The sequence below is a fragment of the Heterocephalus glaber genome, unplaced genomic scaffold (genome assembly GCF_053883595.1).
Source record: "Heterocephalus glaber isolate CG9 unplaced genomic scaffold, H.glaber_assembly_v1.0 deba00000122, whole genome shotgun sequence".
Taxonomy (NCBI): domain Eukaryota; kingdom Metazoa; phylum Chordata; class Mammalia; order Rodentia; family Bathyergidae; genus Heterocephalus; species Heterocephalus glaber.
In genome coordinates this window covers 47,107,683-47,125,709 of record NW_028258138.1, presented here as the reverse complement: position 1 = coordinate 47,125,709, position 18,027 = coordinate 47,107,683, and the positions used below count along the sequence as shown (strand labels likewise).

General features: G+C 37.1%; 1 protein-coding gene across 2 annotated transcripts; it reads left to right on the top strand.

Moving 5' to 3' along the window:
• The first annotated feature begins 4,411 nt into the window (after positions 1 to 4,411).
• Positions 4,412 to 17,331, top strand: Cpox (coproporphyrinogen oxidase). 2 transcript variants are annotated; one of them, XM_004857952.4, is made up of 7 exons: positions 4,412 to 5,105; positions 6,886 to 7,029; positions 7,266 to 7,376; positions 8,537 to 8,678; positions 10,372 to 10,590; positions 14,223 to 14,327; positions 14,947 to 17,331. In XM_004857952.4, exons 1-7 carry the CDS (start codon positions 4,589 to 4,591, stop codon positions 15,032 to 15,034), a joined length of 1,326 nt encoding a protein of 441 aa, XP_004858009.1. In that variant the 5' UTR covers positions 4,412 to 4,588; the 3' UTR covers positions 15,035 to 17,331. The 2 variants fall into 2 exon arrangements, with proteins under 2 accessions (XP_004858009.1, XP_004858010.1); XM_004857953.4 differs by lacking the exon at positions 7,266 to 7,376 and having other exon boundaries at positions 4,459 to 5,105.
• Positions 17,332 to 18,027: the final 696 nt, after the last annotated feature.

Sequence of the window (18,027 nt, the reverse complement as noted above, 5' to 3'; positions counted from 1 at the left end):
CCATCGTTCACTTTGTTTCCAGCGTGATCTTTCTCAAATATGAACTAAATAATACACCATCTTCTGTTTCTATGTCTTTTGGTGGATTTCTTTAAATTCTGAATAAAATACAAACTCCTTGGCAGAACCATAAAGGCCAGCCCCATGTTGCTCCATTCTTGACTCTGTACCTTTGGTTCCTGCCATTCCATTATTCTGGCTAAAGGTCAAAACAGAGTTTTAGACCTGCTTAGAGTTTTAAACAGAGTGTCAAAAAATTCTCCTTTTTATTTTTAAATAGTCAAGAGTGGTTCTCAGGTCTGCAACAACATCAGTGAACACATTTATTATTTGCAATAATGGAGCTAATACTTATTACCTGGTATTTGTATTTTAAGTAATTCATTTAATCATCACCACTACTCTAAGGCATAGAGAATACTTATAACTTCATAAACTGAGGCACAGGGTTAGATAAGACCAAGTTCACAACTGGCAAAGCCAAGTTTCAAACTGCCAGTTGGGCTCCATGAGCCATGGTCTAACCATGGTCTTATAGAACATCTCTTTTAAAATACAGATTCACCAGCTTCTCCACAACCTAGGGATATGCATTTTTAACAAGATCCCAGGGTGATTTTGCTACTGGGTTGGGGACTAGTGGATGAGTAATGTATACATATGACTGTTACATAATTGTGGTTGACATATCAGATCTTTTTTCATTTGTTTCCTACAGAATCACCAAGATACATGATATACACATTTCAATACTTGTAGCATGATAAATGATTTCAAAGGCACAAGGCTGGTCTTGAGTGCTCTGCTGTGATAACTTAATTCCAGTCAATGACTTCATTAGATAAGACCTTAAATTTATTTTTGTCACAAAAATTTGTAGAAATATGGCCAGATAACTGTCTCTCATTTTCCTCCATTTCTCTTATAATTTTAATTTGAATATTGGAAGCCCACATTTCAACACATGTACTTGTTAAGAATGAATTCTATGCCTCAGTGAACAATAACTGCTAAGTAGCAAACATCATACCCATTCTACAAGAGGCAGATTTTATTCTTCATATCTATGGTGGCTTTATTATATCCTCAATTGTCTTCAGTAGGTTTTGATCAGTTTATTGCTGCAGAAGGGATGTTTTTAGACTTAGGGCCATCATTTTTTCCCTTTTGCCCCTTTTAGATGAAAGTTGGAAGGGAGAGAATTAACTGTTTAGTGTGATGTGTATAAACTCTCTGCTACTCAGGCTATTGTTTATCCTCAGACAGGAAGCCATCCATAATGCTTAAGTTAGGGATAAGTATAAATAAAAGTACCCAGAATAAAGTTACTAAAAGATTGAAGTTTGTTCTTTCTGATAAATTTGTTTAGAGGAAATAGTACAGAGTGCACCAGGCAGGCTTTTCTTTCTCAATCAATATATACATACACATGGTTTTAATGGAACTTTCATATTCTTGGTCACAAAGTGTTTTCTGAAACTTCAAGCATCACATCTTATTAGTGTAGAGAAGAATTAGAGAGAAGGCAAAGGCAAAAAGTAAAGGACAAGAGAGACAGGCCTATGCATTTTTTTGTCCTTTTTATAAACCTTTCTTTAAATATATGAGCGGTATCTATATATCTGTGAGAATCTAATTAAAAAGTTATTTCTGTTAAAGAAAAAAACAATCTCATTAGATATTTAGTCTACATATAAATGTAAGGCAATTCTTTTTATTGGTACATGTTTGCAATACATAATGATCATATTCTTTGTAAGGAATTGGTACATGCACATAACACATCTTAATTCTTTTTTCATCCCCGTCTCCTTCCCTCCCACCTCCTCCCTCTAGGCATGTAATCATTTACCAGCAATCATTTGATGTTTAAAATTTAAATTCTAAAACAAAAGCAAAGGGAAAAATTTTAAAAATTCCTCTTGTTTTTTAATACCAATCTGTATAATCCTCACCAGAATGTCTAAATTGGGCAGAAGCATGCCAACACAAACACATCAATTTAGCACACTTTGTCTGAGTTTCTGTAACCTGAAAGCAACAAAAGTGAGAACTTTTTTGATTATAGATTTTTTACATTTGCCTCTCGAAATTGGGGAATTGATGAAAATAATACAATTTAGTAAAGATAATGGGAATTATAGGGTGTGGATTGTTTTGTTAGAAGGCAGTAAACAACCAAAGGGAAGAAGTTGGGGCATCTTAAAATTCTTTCTAAAAAGTGAAGACTAATTAATATGCCACCAGAAGGGCTAAAATCATGGTATAAATAATAAAAAGGATAAGATTCATAAGGATTCATAAGCAGGCCTAAAATCATAGGATAAATCATAAACTGAGGATAAAATTCATAAGGATTCTAAGAAGCATGTAGAATTTGAAATTGGCATTTATATTTCCTATGCCTATTGAGTTTATATATGCTAGTCAGAATTTTTGGCTTGTAGAGTTGTAGAGAAAATGATGTAATATAGGGCAGAAAATTGAGTTTAAAAATAGATGAGGACTCCTGATTTATACCAAATGTTTTAAACCCATTGTGTACTTTTTGTTTGTTTCCACTAGTTTTGTGATATACTAAATTACTTAGAGAGGAATAAAAATCATTTTTCTATACTGACATTAAGATTTAAATACAAATATCCTGCTTAGGAACAATTGGAACTGACAGGAAGATAATTTCAGCTTATATTAATCATGTTATTAATGCCTTCTCAGAAATTTTCATAATAGATTGAGATAGTGTTGGTTCCACGAACCAGAAGAGGAGAGAAAACCTTTGTGTAGAGACGTAAAGGATTAGGAAGGATAGAAACCTGGACTAGTACATAATTTGCTTAGGACCAGCTTTTGTGACTAGGAAAAAACTTAAAAATGTCTATTGCTGCTTATCTTTTACTCACTTTATGGGTATTTGTAGAATTGCAGCAATATCGAACAGGTGTCTTACAGATAAATGTGTCACGGTGGTTCCTTTATATTAATGAGATTCATTTATCATTGCGAGGTCCAAGCAAACCCCATCACAGGAATCCAGAAAAGGCAAAAACCCTTCCTACAGTGATAATTCTTATCTTTCCTTTGCACTTCTTCTAACTTGGCCTCCTGGTAGGTTACACTATGGCTGCAAACTAATGGTTTTTGAACAAGTATTTGTTTCATTACTCAATCCAGACCTTTGCCTTCTGACTCTTGGCTGCTAGGATTAGGGAAACATGCCCACCCAGCTAACATTATGTACCAGTGTGAGTTGCTGGACACAGCTGTGTGTGGCTGTCCAGCTACTGGGGGAAAAAAAAACTGGGGCACAATGATGAAGGCCTTAAATTACTACCTGCCACTAAAAATTAAAAATGGTCCTGGATATTTGAAAGACAAATTAGCCCATTGTAAAAAATGTTAAGACAATTATTTTTATGTCTAGGCACCATTCCTTTATATTTAGGTACCTGAATATTTATATTTAGCTCCTTTAAATTTAGGAGCTGAAATACCCGCACCCCCACGCCCCGCATATCAACTTGATTAGCTTCTTACCACATTTTCTTAAAGTGGGGGTGAGAGGGTTGGGTTTGGGAAAAAGGGAGACGGGGAAGAGTGGATCAAATGTGGATGTTTGCCTGCCTAATTTATAGGAGTTGTTGCACTTACTAAAGTTTAAACGGAATGGAGCACTAGATAATAGGTTGTGTCTTTATCTTTTTCAAATGCGAAGGGCATCAAGAGATGTGTGTGTGTGGGGGGGGATTAAGATATGTTGTGTACATGTGCCAGCTTCCCAGAAGGAATTTGATCGTTACGTAATGGAAGCATATACTAATAAAAAATAAATACTAGAAAATATTTCCCAATCATACCTGGTCACAATTAAGTAAAATGCACTTCCTATTTTAAATATCATCAAATAGGCAGGTAGAAGGAATGCTTGGGAAGATTATAAGGACAGTGCTACGATGTAGACTTGACCCCAGAAAGTCTTCTCCCAGAGTTCCCTTAGGAGTCTTCTACTACCTTTTCTTTAGAACATCTGGCCAAGGAGTTTTCCAGGCTCTGCTCCCGAGGCTACAAGCTCTAGAAGCTCCAAAGGAGGAGGACCCATGGCAAATGAAGAGTCCATGTATCAGAAAACACGATCGGTATTTTTCGAACCTTCTTTGAAACTGTCAGGCGGACAACGGCGGGGGTGGGTGGGGGATGGGGCTGGAGGGTGTCTGCCATGTTTCTGCCCCATCGTCAGCCTGGCAGCCTTATTTTTGTTTTTTTGCTATGGTTAAGCAAACTGTAGACCCAAGGCTTTACGTGACAAAACAGCCTCTTTTGTCTCTCTTCGCACACACAGGCAATCTCTCTTCCCCTCCCACCAGCCTTTCTAGGCGTGGTGGATTCTTATCCCAAGGTCCAGGCGCCCTCTGCCAAAGCAAAAAGCGATAGGAGCCGGACTACAACTCCCAGCGTTCACAGCGCCCGTCCGCCGCCCGGCACAAACCGGCTGTAGCTCTGTTCCAGGACAGGTTTCCTCTTCTAGCAAGGATCGGGTCTCCTCTCGGTCTCCGGGAAGCGACTCTGCCCTGGGCTACGGCGCGGGAGCATGGCCCTGCACCTGCACAGGCTGAGCTCTGGCCCCTGGTGCCGCGCGGCACGGCTGGGCTGCGGAAAGCTGCGCGCCTGGTCTGGGCGCTGCGCAGCCGGACGCAGCTGCGGACCTCCTGGCACTGCCCGTACCGAGCACAGTCGCGGGCTGGGGTACGGACCTGCGACCAGAGGCGGCCCCTGGCTGGGCACTGGGCTGGCCGCAGCGATGGCGGGGTTAGCAGGGCTGGCCGTCGCCGCCTTTGGGCACTTGCAGCGGGCAGAGATGGTGCCCAGGAGCTCGGCGGCGCGGAGCCCCTCGCCGGAGAAGGAGGAAGAGGACGAGCTGGCCCGCCGCTGCCGCTGCTTCATGGCCCCTCCTGTGACTGATCTGCGCGAGCTGCGGAAGAGGCCAGGGGACATCAAGACCAAGATGGAGCTCCTGATCCTGGAGACCCAGGCCGAGGTGTGCCAGGCCCTGGCGCAGGTAGACGGGGCCGCTAGCTTCTCTGTGGACCGATGGGAGAGGAAGGAAGGTGAGGAGCAGAGGGAAGCCCAGTGGAAGGTGGAGTTGGGGGATCTGGCTGTAGTCTGCAGGCAGAAAATGGCTCAGAATTGGAGATGGGGGATATCGTGGATACCCACATATGGATTACTTGGTTAGAAGGCACACGGTTAAGAAGACTAACCCAGAGGGATATTGGCCCTCTGCTTGCAGGTGTGCGTTCAGATCTTTTGTCAGGCGAATGCTTGGCATTTCAGAATCTTGGTAATTCCGTAGAAATATTAAATATTTACAGCCCATAAGCTTGTATTCCAAAATTAGTTATTTCTCCCACATTTAATTTGATTGTTTAGGTGCCTTCGTCTTTTTGTCTTCCTTGATAATGGTAAAAGGAACTTATTTCCTCTGTGCTAAGTATCTGCCACCCTCCTCTATCAGAGGGTCTTATTGTGTAACAAATCTCCCCACTTCTCTTTGTTATCACACGAGAAATATTTGATTGGGTTTTCAGTTGCCGAACCAAACGTACCTATCAGATGCCATGTTGGAAATATTTCCTTTCAATGCCGAAATACTTAAATATTAAAACCTAATTCCTATAGAGGCATATAATAGTGACCATGTTGTTGCCTGTACAGTGAAATTTCCCATCTTGATCATAAACTTGAAGGATTCTTGACTTTTGCTAGCTGGGAATACAGCAGCATCTTTTTCCCAACAGATTTTGAACTGTGATACTCTCACATTTGTATTAAATAAAGTTCAGTCTGATTTTTGTAGCGTTTTCCATCTTGTAATATGTACCAGTGAAGGCCATGGACTCAGGTCCTAACCTCAGGTATGAGCCTAGTTGTGTGACTTTTAGAAGTTACTTAATTTTTGTGTGTGTCCGCTTCCCCATTTATAAAGTAAGATGAAACATACTACGTAAAAGTGTGATACCAGATTTAAATAAGATGAATAATGTAAAATACTTAGAGTATTATTAGAAACATGGGTGGCACTTGGAGAAATTGAATCTTTTGCCAACTGTGTGATCTTAACAGATGATGTTTTGTCTTTCTGGACCTGAGTTTTCTTATCTGGAATGTACAGGGATTGTCCTAGATCATCTTATGTCCCATCATACCCTAAAAGCTTTTAGAAAAACAAGCCAAACATGAACCTCCAGAAACAGATCCTGTGATGATCCCAGTGCCTTAAAAAAAAAACCTAGCACTAATGCTTACACATCTAAATACTAATTAAAACAAATTAAAAAAAAAAACTAGAACTAATGCTTACACAGCTAAATATTAGTGTTGCTCAGTTTAAGGTTCTGGATTCTTTAAGAGTTTGAATTTCTACTTGCCTGTAAACCAAACTAAAAGGCAAACAGCAAACTGAGAAAAAAAAATTTCATACAATATGCAGCTCTTAAATTCAGCGATGAAAGAATATCTTTCATGTGTATGTATTCCTATTTTGAACTTTTAGCTTTCTCTTTCATACCATAATTTTGTGGGTTCCATTGTGAACAGTAGTATTGGAAGGGAGCATAATCTAGTGATTTATTTTAGGTGATTGTGTAAGAATGTAGAAGAAATATTAGGGTAGCAGCAGTGGGAGGTTCAGTAGTTGTCCAATATCAATGCCTTATATCATAAAGATAAGTAGTTGTTTAATTTCTTTGTACATAAAAATTAAAAATACTCTAGAAAATTTGGGAAATAGATAAGGAAAATAACACTTCATTCTATCACTCATGCAAGAATTGTTTTCAGTTTTGCATACTCTTATATTCTCTCCTCATTTTCCATTTCTGTAAATAGGAGGTGGTGGTATCAGCTGTGTACTTCAAGATGGGCGTGTTTTTGAAAAGGCTGGGGTGAGCATTTCTGTTGTTCATGGGAATCTTTCTGAAGAAGCAGCAAAACAGATGAGAAGCAGAGGAAAAGTTCTGAAGACTAAAGATGGTAAATGAGATTTTTTTTTTAATAGTCTTCAATAAGCCCTGCAACCCTTTTTTCCACAAGTTTTATTGATAAAGCCATTTGAATGGATGCATATACCAGATATGCATGTCCAAAATTATTTTCAGAGCTATGTTAGAAGACATCCTTTGCAAATTGATTCAGAAACCACATTAGAGTTATTTGTTTGTATCAAGTCTGGTGATTGAATGCAGCTTTCTCCCTATTTTACGTTCTAGGTAAGTTGCCATTTTCTGCTATGGGTGTGAGCTCTGTAATCCATCCCAAGAATCCTCATACTCCCACTATTCACTTCAACTACCGATACTTTGAAATAGAAGAAGCTGATGGTAAGTGTCTCAAGAGCTACAGAAAGTATTGCTATGCAAAATCTATATTTTGAAAAGGTGAAAACTCAGAATCCTAGAATAAATACTACAGCCTTAACTAGGTTTTTTCAGGAGGCTTTTCTGAGGGCTTATTCCTTGCCAGATTCAATGGCTTATGCAGTAGACCTGAAAAGTGAGAATATATTGACTAACTTTGACCTTCCTCCAGCACAGAAGGAATCCATTAACCTAATGTTCAAAATGTACACAGGGCTCATTATATCTGAAGGAAAGCCTCATATATGAGTTTAAGTTTGAATTGTAAACTTGCTTTTGGAAAATACTTTTTGCATTCTTAGCTTTGCTGATCACCATGACTTTATGCAGTTGATCATGCCTCATGTGCATGTAGTTCCAGCCTGTGTCTTCCATCGGCAGAGCCATCTGTTAACCACTTGTCAGTGCCTCTGCAGTGTCACACCCACTTCTGTTGGTATCTCTGCAGATGATGACATATAAAGTCACTGCTTAATGTTTCATTTTGAGGACATTCAGTTTTGTTCAGCCTCCTAATGGTTAGCAGTTGGTAACCACTTGAGGGTATAGCTCAGTGGTAGAGTATGCACTTAGCATGAAGAAGGTCCTGGGTTTAATTCGCAGCCCCACAAAGAAGTTGATAACTGGTATTGACAACTCATAGACACACAAAATTCTCAACTGATAGGTTCATTTGTGTATAAGCACACAAAATTCTCAACTGATAGGTTCCTCTCTCAGCAAATGTTTTCATCTTTTATGGGCAAGACAGAAGGGTGGCAGTACTTGTATTATAGGGTTTATAAAGTTGTGATCTAGTAGAGGTATTTAAGGTCCTTGTATGATTTCATTGTACATCCCGCTTTGAGGTTCACTGCCTGAATTGCCTATGTGGTGTATTATCCTGCTTATCATTTCTCTGTCTGGTTCTACTCCTCTTTAATTTCTTACTTCCTTTTCTTTACGAATTTATCTCTTCTTCCTGGTCTATGCCTCAGTGGCCTTCAGAGCTAAATTCAGTTAAACTTTTTTTTGATTGTCACCTATTTCGTACTTAGTTAAGCCGCTGTATTAAGTTTGCAAATGTAATTAGTAGTGTCCTGAATGTCAAAGTCCACATTGAATCTGTGTCTTGGTTTGTGTAGGTAACAAACAGTGGTGGTTTGGTGGTGGATGTGACCTCACCCCAACATACCTGAACCAAGAAGATGCTGTCCATTTTCACCAAACTCTAAAGGAGGCTTGTGACCAACATGGTCCAGATCTGTATCCCAAATTTAAAAAATGGTAGGTTTTGGCTGTTTCATAACCACAAAAGGATTTCCCATTGCTTTTATGTATCTTCAAAACAACTACATATTATGTCATTAAGCATCTTTGCCAGCTTATGAATATTGAACTGTTTTCTTATTTTGTTCAACAGGAGATCTGGAATAACAGTTTTAAGTGGCTTAAATAATTTGCTTAGAAATATTTGGACTATTTGGATTCTGTAATATATATTGTGTAGCATCTTCTTTTTTTTGATTCCAGATTTTTAGAATGGTTAAATATAAACCATAAGATGATTAATGCCTGAGAATCAAAGGCTCAATAATCCTAAAGTGGGATGTTAAATTCTCATTCCAGATAAGAGTTACTGTCCTGATGTTGATTTGAGAGAATGTATGAGGGGGATAGGGGTGGTTAATGAATCTTTAGGAGGGATACTGATATTCCAGAGATTTTAGACAAGAACAGTGGTAGTGAAGATTTCTTTTAAGGAAATTCTAATGATAAAGTAAGAAAAGCCAAGAGTTATGAAAAAATACAGGATGTTTGTTAGAAATCAAATGGATTCCTAGAATAAATTGCTTGGAATGAGAGGAAAGAAGCAAGAGCTAATTGACATTCTTTAAAAAAGGAAGAACAGAAGGGTTTTGGTCATTTTGCATCATGTTTAGGGCTAGCAAAGAAAAAAATTAATGTTAAGTATTTCATGAAGCTGTTAACTTCATAATGTTATGAAGAGAAACAATGTGATTTGAATTAAAGGTAAGTTTTCAAGCTGTTCAGGATATACTTTTAAAAATTACATTAATATAATATAAATGAAAGGCAACATGTCACAACTGACATGATTTATACCAAGTCATCAGTTCTAGTTTTTTGGTGCCTTTTTGTCTTTTGCATTTAAGCTTGAGTTTAAGGTGATTTTTTTTTTTAAGAAAAACATTGTTTGTTTGAACAGGTTTTTCTGTTTAGGGATTTTCACCATAGAGATCATTCAAAGAACTATTTCCACATTGTAAACTATGCTACAAGTTTAGCATTTCCTGGAGGGCTTCTTAGGAAGCTTGTTTTGGTAGATACGGAGGGTAAAAGACTCAAGAACCAATTGGTAGTTTCATGAGCTGGCTCATGAGGGTAAGCCTTAATATGTTTCAAGATTTTTTTTCAGAATATTCCCCTTCACCAGCCCTTCTCTCTGTTGCGCATGCTGTCTATTAATCATCATATTTTACTGCTGAGAGATGCATTGGAGTTGTTTGTAGTACGTTCTTTGGTAAATAACGAACTGACTTAAGAGAGCTCAGATTTGAATACTGTTGGTGTCATTCTTAGAAGATGCTGATCCTCCTGCCTCCTACAAAAGCAGCAGTGTTTCTGAGGGAAACAGCTTCACTTATTTCAAGATGTACAGTGAAAACCCTGAACTCTATTGCTCTTTTCGCTAAAGTTCTGAGAGTTCCATATCATTTAAGTAGACTCTTGTGAAATGGCCTAAATTACTTACAGTAAAAATATAAGCATCTTCTACATTTGTTGTGTCTACAGAAAATCTGTCTGAAGTCCCAGTTTCATTTTTATAGCTGGACACAAAGTAAAGGCATTATCCTGGCATTAGTTAAGGAGATTGCTCTGAACTGAAAGGTCCACATGGATTTTCACCTTTTTTATTCCCCTTTGGTCCCTGATTTGAGTCTTCTGCTTTTTCTAGGTGTGATGACTACTTTTTCATAACCCACCGTGGAGAGCGGAGGGGCATCGGTGGTATCTTTTTTGATGACCTTGACTCTCCATCCAAGGAGGAAGTGTTCCGCTTTGTGCAGAGCTGTGCCCAGGCTGTGGTTCCTTCTTATATTCCCCTAGTGAAAAAGCACTGTGAGGACTCATTCACAGCCCAGGAGAAGCTGTGGCAGCAGCTCAGAAGAGGACGGTGGGTGACAGGAGAACAAATTGTCTCTTGGCCTAACTGGGGGAAGTAGAGCAGTTGTGCTAATGGTGTTGTGCTATCTTGGATAGATGCATTATAGTAATCATGTTCATTTGTACCCTACTTTTATTTTATAGCTGGATGAATATTAAAAAAATTTAAACTTTGTATAGAATACTATTCCAAAAAAAAAAGTTTAGTCAGTTCATCAATTAGGTACAAACTCAATTGCTTGCTGAGTTCAGTTCAGCTCATTTCTTTTAGTTAATCTTCAGGCTCTGTCCTGTACTTAATGCTAAGGTGTGGGTATCATTTAATTTTCTTTGTGATTTGTAAATTTCTGAATTGTACTTTTTAAAGATTTCATAAAAGTATTTTAATAGAAATAATTACAGAAATTTAGTAATAAATCTTAGTAATTTTGGAGCACTTACTATGTGCAGTCCCCCAGGTAGGCATTTTGCATCCCTTTTTCTCAGTAAACCTGTGAGGTAGGTATAAGAATCATATTCCAGATGATAAAATATTCCAGAAAGGTAAGTCACATGCCCAAAACACCACAGTTGTCAAATACAAGATCCCAGATGGTGAACTAAATCATCATGACCGTAAAACTTAGTCTTTCTGGTACACAAAGGAAGTTAAGTAGTGGAAGCAGATTTGTACTTATTGTGATATTCATCTTAGGCACCTTCTCGGTGCATTGAGTTGGGTGACCAAATGAGTTATTTTTAGCCATGATATATTTCTGAATGACTTCTAAATATCCATTCTGCCAGCTTACATAACTTTCTCTTTGTGATCTCAATTGGATGTTCAAGTTCCCACTGGTCCATAGGTATAAAGTAGATTTTCTAATTTATGTTAATTCCCTTAGATGCAAGAAGCTTTGGGCACTAAGAAGGTAAAGCTTTTGCCCTAAAGAGTTCAACTTAAGTACTGTTCCAAGTCTAAAGATAAATGTTTATATTTATTCTTTTTATAATTGCCTGTACTATCTTACTCCCATTTATCAATTTGACACAATAAGTCTTGATTAAATTTTATTTTTAGAAATTTTTTAATGCATGTTCAGGGACATTTTCTGTCCATAGTTTCTTAAATATCCCATTAACATTCTTCTTTCACTTGACATGTATCATGGGGCTCATGTAGTTAGGCACTGTCCTGACTCCCAACTTGGGCTTACTACAACCTATTGAAAAGAGGCTCACTCTTTAGTGAGAAGATGCATCTAAGAGAATAACTTAAAACTCTAGAAAGTAAAGAGTTCTAGTTTAACGTAAGATTTAATTTCACAGCTGGTAAATTTTATGAGTACTAATAACGTGAAGCATTTAAAACTTCTTTGATTCAGGAATGATAATTTTTTGTTCTTTTTGTTGTTTTACATCATTTGATTGCAAGTCATTCTGAAAGTATGATTGTGTGTGTATCATTGTGTGTATGGTGTTTTGTTTTCCACAGTAGTGGTGATTGAACCCAGGGCCTCATGCATGCTAGCCAAGTGCTTTTGTGCTGATCTGCATCCCCAGCCCTTTTTATTTTGAGATAAGGTTGTCCAGGCTGGCTTTGAATTTACCGTCCTCTTCCCTTAGCCTCCCAAGTAGCTGGGCTTACAGTTTTGCACCACCATGCTCAGTTTGTGTGTCTTTAGTTAGGCACAAGTATGGAGTGTTAGATTAATTTTCTATGATGTGCTATGTTACTGTACTTCAAAGAGAGCCTCCTTCTGCCACCCTTATCCCTAAGCACCAACATGGCAGTAGACTGTGGCTTAAGGTAACCTCACTTCTTCCCTCATAAGTAGATACTCACAGACATCTTCATTTCAGTTTCTTACACTATATTCATACCCCATTATCCATCTTTACAGATTGCTCTTCCCCTGTCTCTATCCCCTGCAAATAGGAATCTGCCTTTTCTTGGCACTCTGGTCCTCTTTTGACTTTACAATCCCTTGTTAGGATGTTTCATCTTGTTGCTTGCCCTCAGTTACTAGTTTTTTCTCCCCAGACTTTGAATTGCAATCTCATAGACATCTTTTTTCATAGGAGAACAGAAACTAAAGACCTTAAGTTACTTCACTTTTATTTTCCTTTGGGAAAAGCAAGCAGGATAAAATGTAGGCATTAGTTAAATTGAAGAGACTGATTAAAGTCCTTAATTTATAGGCATGTCAGAGAGGATAAATGTATGGAAAGGATCAGAAAGATCTAAGTGAAACTTGGTAGGAGCCAGGCTATCTTTCGGTCAAAAAATGAAAGGAACCCACGGATCCTACAGAAATTCATCTTAGGAGATCCTTACGAGGGCCTTTGATCCAGTTCTTCAAATACAAATACATAAGTACAAACTAAAAAAACAGCCATCCCTTACAGATCATGTTCAGCAAGGTGGTACTGTAAGGTAAAAAAGTAGCTGAGAAATGAAATTCTTTTCTATGGTCTTAGGAAGAAGTTGAGAAAATTCACTGAAACTATCTTGAAACATGCATAAAAAGATATAAAATAGTCATTAGTACAAGAAAGTGAAACATGATAAATAAATGATGAGAACTAGAAAGTCATCCTGGATGCAGTTGTTTAAATTTTTATAGGTCCATTTATAAGAGTCTGCAGAAAAGAGTGGCTTTTACAGAGCAAGTTGCTGTGGGATTCTAGAGAATATTTTGCTGCTGATGAGTTTAAAGATAGTAACCAGAGGAGGAAAGGAGACCACAATATCTGAGAGAAGTTGAGACCAAGACAATAGTTTCTGAGTGAGTTGAGAAATAGTCACAAAGGGGGGACTATTTATTGAAATTCTCAGATTTATGGATCATTCTAAATTCTTCTGGGTAGTAGAAATTATCCTTTTGAAATTAGGGAGAAGAGATACTTTTCTATCTCGCAATGTTAAAAGAAGATACAGATTTTTCAGATAGAGTCTAGAACTGGTTCTATGTAAGTTACTGAAGAATTTGGAAAAGTTATGATACTGAATCAAGTTTTAGTTCATGCTGAGGATATTTTCCAAGAAAAGACGAGACAGACAGACCTGAGTTCTGCAAGGCAAATCTACACCTTTTATTATGATTGTTAATAATCTGTAGGAAGAATGAATTACACGACAGCTTATAAATGTTTAGAAAGAGGAATATCTAGAATATATTAATTATTAATGATTACTGTTGGCTGTACTTAGCCTTCAGTTATAGAAGTTTTACACTGTCTTCATAGTAGTAGTGTGCATTCTAGGAGGTAAAATGAGATACTGTACTCTGAAACATCTTTTTCTGTGGGGAAGGCCAGGAGGAGCTGTATTACCCTACTCCAAAAGGATGCCATTTTTTAAAATTGTTTTTGTGCCTTGAAGTTCCCAACTTGATATACGTTCTGTTTATTTACAGAAACACATAACCTTCTTGTTTTCTAACTGCTGTATGTTGAGCCATAATCTGTCCTATTGTTTGGTGGGTAGAATACTCCTTTGTTTATTTTATATTGTCCAGATGGACAAAGCTGAGCTGGTGTAGTCTGTGTGAGGTCCAGATGACACAGAGTCGGGGAGAAGGCCCCTTTTAAGGATTTGTTAAGGACTTTTGAAAGGTTTTACTCAGCAGGCCCTTCATGTTATCTGATGTCTAATTTCAGATATGTAGAATTTAATCTGCTGTATGATCGAGGAACAAAGTTTGGCCTCTTCACTCCAGGATCCAGGATTGAAAGCATCTTGATGTCTTTGCCTCTAACTGCCAGGTAAGGAAAAATTTCATCATAGTAGTTGTCTGTCTATTCTAATCCCCTCACCCCCACAAAATGTGAATGTTAACACTGGTATGTCTTACCTAAGACTTCTTCAGTTTTGACTTTACTGATCTTATAAGAAAATTGTGGTTGATAATTCAGACAAATTAAATTGGTTTATAAAGGCTGATAGGATGTATGACATAGCTTTGCATGACAGCAGAAGACAATACAGGAGCCAGAGGTGGTGTTGAAGAGGGCCAGATTGACCAACCCTCCCAGTTATTTGCTTGGAAGAAATGAGTGTAAGAATTATGCTAACATCTACCTATGGATCATCTGAGGTTCTACACTTTTGAAGCTCTAGTTTACAGTAGCAGTGTATTTTGGCTCCTGATATTAATATTAGCGCAGGTGTGCTCAAGAATTACTGAAACTATTTCTTAAGCAACAAATATTTTTTAAATGTGTAGTTAGTGCAAGGTGCAAATCAGGTATTGTGGTGACAAAGTAGTACAAGAGTTTCTTTAATCTTAGAATTTTAATCTTCATTTATTTTAAGAGTTATTATACCATTTGTTGCCACTTTTTATAATTTTATATTTTTTCCTTCTCTTTTGGACATGCCTAGATGGGAATATATGCATTCACCCTCGGAGAATTCTAAAGAAGCTGAAATTCTGGAAGTTCTGCGCCATCCCAGGGACTGGGTGCATTGATGCAGGCAGAGAAGTTGTGTGGGGTTTGGAGGACACAGGTGTGTGCCTTGCTCCACTGCTGGTATTGTTGCCATTGTGTGGCAGTTAGTTCTCTTTGCCTTAGTGCTCCAGTCTTGTCCTCTGGCCCCCACCTTCTTGGCAGGTGGTAGGATGTGTGGATGCTTTGAGTGATGTGTTGTGGGATGGCAGGTTGTCAGAGTTGATTAGTATAAAACTGATACTTGTAGAATCATTTTATGTGACTAGTTTACAGAATTTGACATTGAGTTTCCAAGTATTAACTTAGGGGAATACAAATGCTATAATATGTACCTGGAAACTCATCTCATTTTTGTATTTTATTTGTTAAAGTTTTAGTTTCTTCTACAGAAATCTGTCATGGAATATGTTTTGTCTTTATTAATGCAGTGAAATTGAGACTTCTTGGTAATTTTAGCAATTTGAAGGTAAAATTTTTACTTTTTCATTATTAAAGTCTGATATAATCAGTTTTCTTTAGAGGCCTTAATATTGTAAAATATTCATTTTTTTAATGATAGATATTTGGAAACAGTTGAAATTTTCTTATCTCTGCATGTATCACAATTCAGTTATTACTTACAGATTTTAACTCTAATGTGACAGTACTGTTATTTTAAAAAGGAATATCTAAGTTGTAATTTTTAATTTTTTTACTATAATTTGTTAATGTTGGAATTCTCTGTACTTTTGAAAATGAAAGCTTATGTCCCTGGATTCTGATACTTTAGAATTTTCTATTTCAGACATTTCTACATGGAAGTTTTGACTAAGAATAATCCTAAGATGTGAATTTAGGAAATGTTTTTCATTTGGAAAATAAAATGAGATTCTATATAAAATTAGAGATTGTATAACTTCTTTCTTCTTAAGAGAACAACAAAATTCTTAATATATGACTTGTTTATTCATATAGTAATGTGAATATATTATTTTACTTCATGTATGATTTATTGAAGTTTGTAAGAAACCATGTATACATATTTTTAAGCATTATCCTGAAATATATTGGATATATGTGATTATATGTGGCTCTTTTAAGTACTAGAAAAAAATAGATGAATTTTTTCAACTGTCTTATAGCAGATCCACTAATAAATTTTATTATGAAATAAGACAATGTAAGAAATGTTTTGTTGGGATAGTTGATATAGGAAAACTCAAATATTTCTCAAGATCAAATGGTAGTTCTTCATTTCTAGGTGTTTAAGAGAAATATAAGATTTGTACTCAATTTTCATAGTAGTTTTCTTTCTTCTTTTGTTTGTTTTTTGTACCAGGGATTGAACTCTGGGCCTTCAGAATGAGCTATATCTCTAGTCTTTATTTTTTTATTTTGAGACAGGGTCTCAGTAAGTTGTCTAGTGACTTGAATTTGCGATCTTCTTGCCTCAGCCTCTTAAGTACTAGGACTGTAGGCATTCATAGCATTTTCATATATAATAGATAAAAATTAGAAACAACTCAAATAGCTATCAACAGATGAATGAATAAACAATTTGTGATATGTGCATACAATGAAATACTGCTCAGCAATCCAAAGAAATTAACTATTGATAAATGCAGTAGCTCATACAAACATCAAAATCACTATACGAAGGAAAAAGAAGCCAGACATAAGAGTACTTATGATGGCACTAAATAAAAATCTTGAAAAGTGAAAGCTTTAATTTGGAAAGTAGATCAGTGATTGCCAAAATCTGCAGATGGGGAGTTGATTGTGAAAGGCGATAACCGAATATATTGTTGAAGTGATGGAAATGTTCTGTATTTTGATAGTGGTAGGAGTTACTAGGTTCTATACATTTATTAATACTCAACATTGTGAAATTTTATTTTATATGTGAATGATACTTCTAGAAAACTGATACTGTGAACAAATATAGGCATATAGGAATAAATGTTTAACTTTTTAAAAAGAGTCACTTATGTAGGTCTTCTGGTCTATTTAGTTGTGTTTAAGGCTATTATAGGCTGGACAGTAGACCAACATAAAACTTCAAATTTTTGTTTTGTTTTGTCTTTTTTGTTTGTTTTTTGAGACAGGGTCTCGCTTTGTAGCCCAGGCTGGCCTTGAACTTACAGCAATCCTCCTGCCTCCACCACCATGCCCAGTGAAACTTCAAACTTTTTTCTGTGCATATCTGTTTTCTTGTTCTTTGAATTTTTATTAAGGATGAATTTCTATTAAGGATGAGGTTATGTCTGGAAATAATTGTATAACTATCAGAAAACATATTTCTACTATTCTTCAAAGTAAATTTGTCTTTCAAATTCTCCTTGATGTCTGTTCTGAGTATTTTAGACCAGAGTGCACCTACAAATGTCCTGAACACCTAAGTCCTATTGTCTTGCACATACATTGTAATGGTCGTAGCTCTATCTGGGGAGTGAAATGTAAGTGCTCTGGAGCAACTATCTACTTTATATCATTACGCCCAGCTCACCCACTGTAATAGTTTTTTTTTGTTTTGTTTTAACAACATACCTAAGGGATAGGTATTTTACAAAGCAAACAGGTTTATTTACTTTATAGTCTTGGAAGCTAAAAATCCAAGTTTGGATGGTCTTATCTGTGTGGCCTCTGCTGAGGACCTTGGCTTCCTCACAACATGGCAGAGAAGTGGGAAGGGAAATGATCATCTGCAAAAGAGGCCAAGCACATTGGGGGTTCTTGTTATATTGTTACCCACTCTCATTATCTAGGTGATCAGCCTTAATCACTTCCAAGGGTAGTGGTCCCCACTGACCTGATCACCTCACAGTGGGTCCCACCTCTTAAAGGTTCTTCCATCTTAACACTCCCACACTGAGGAACAAGCCTCTATTGCATGAACCTTTGGGAGGCAAACCACAATACATCTAATAAGCTGAGTATTTGCGATAAATCCTTCTGCATGCTAAAGAGTACCAGATCTGAAAGGCAAATAATGTGTTTCTTTGGGACTTATCCTTCCATGTGTGTTTTCTTGTCA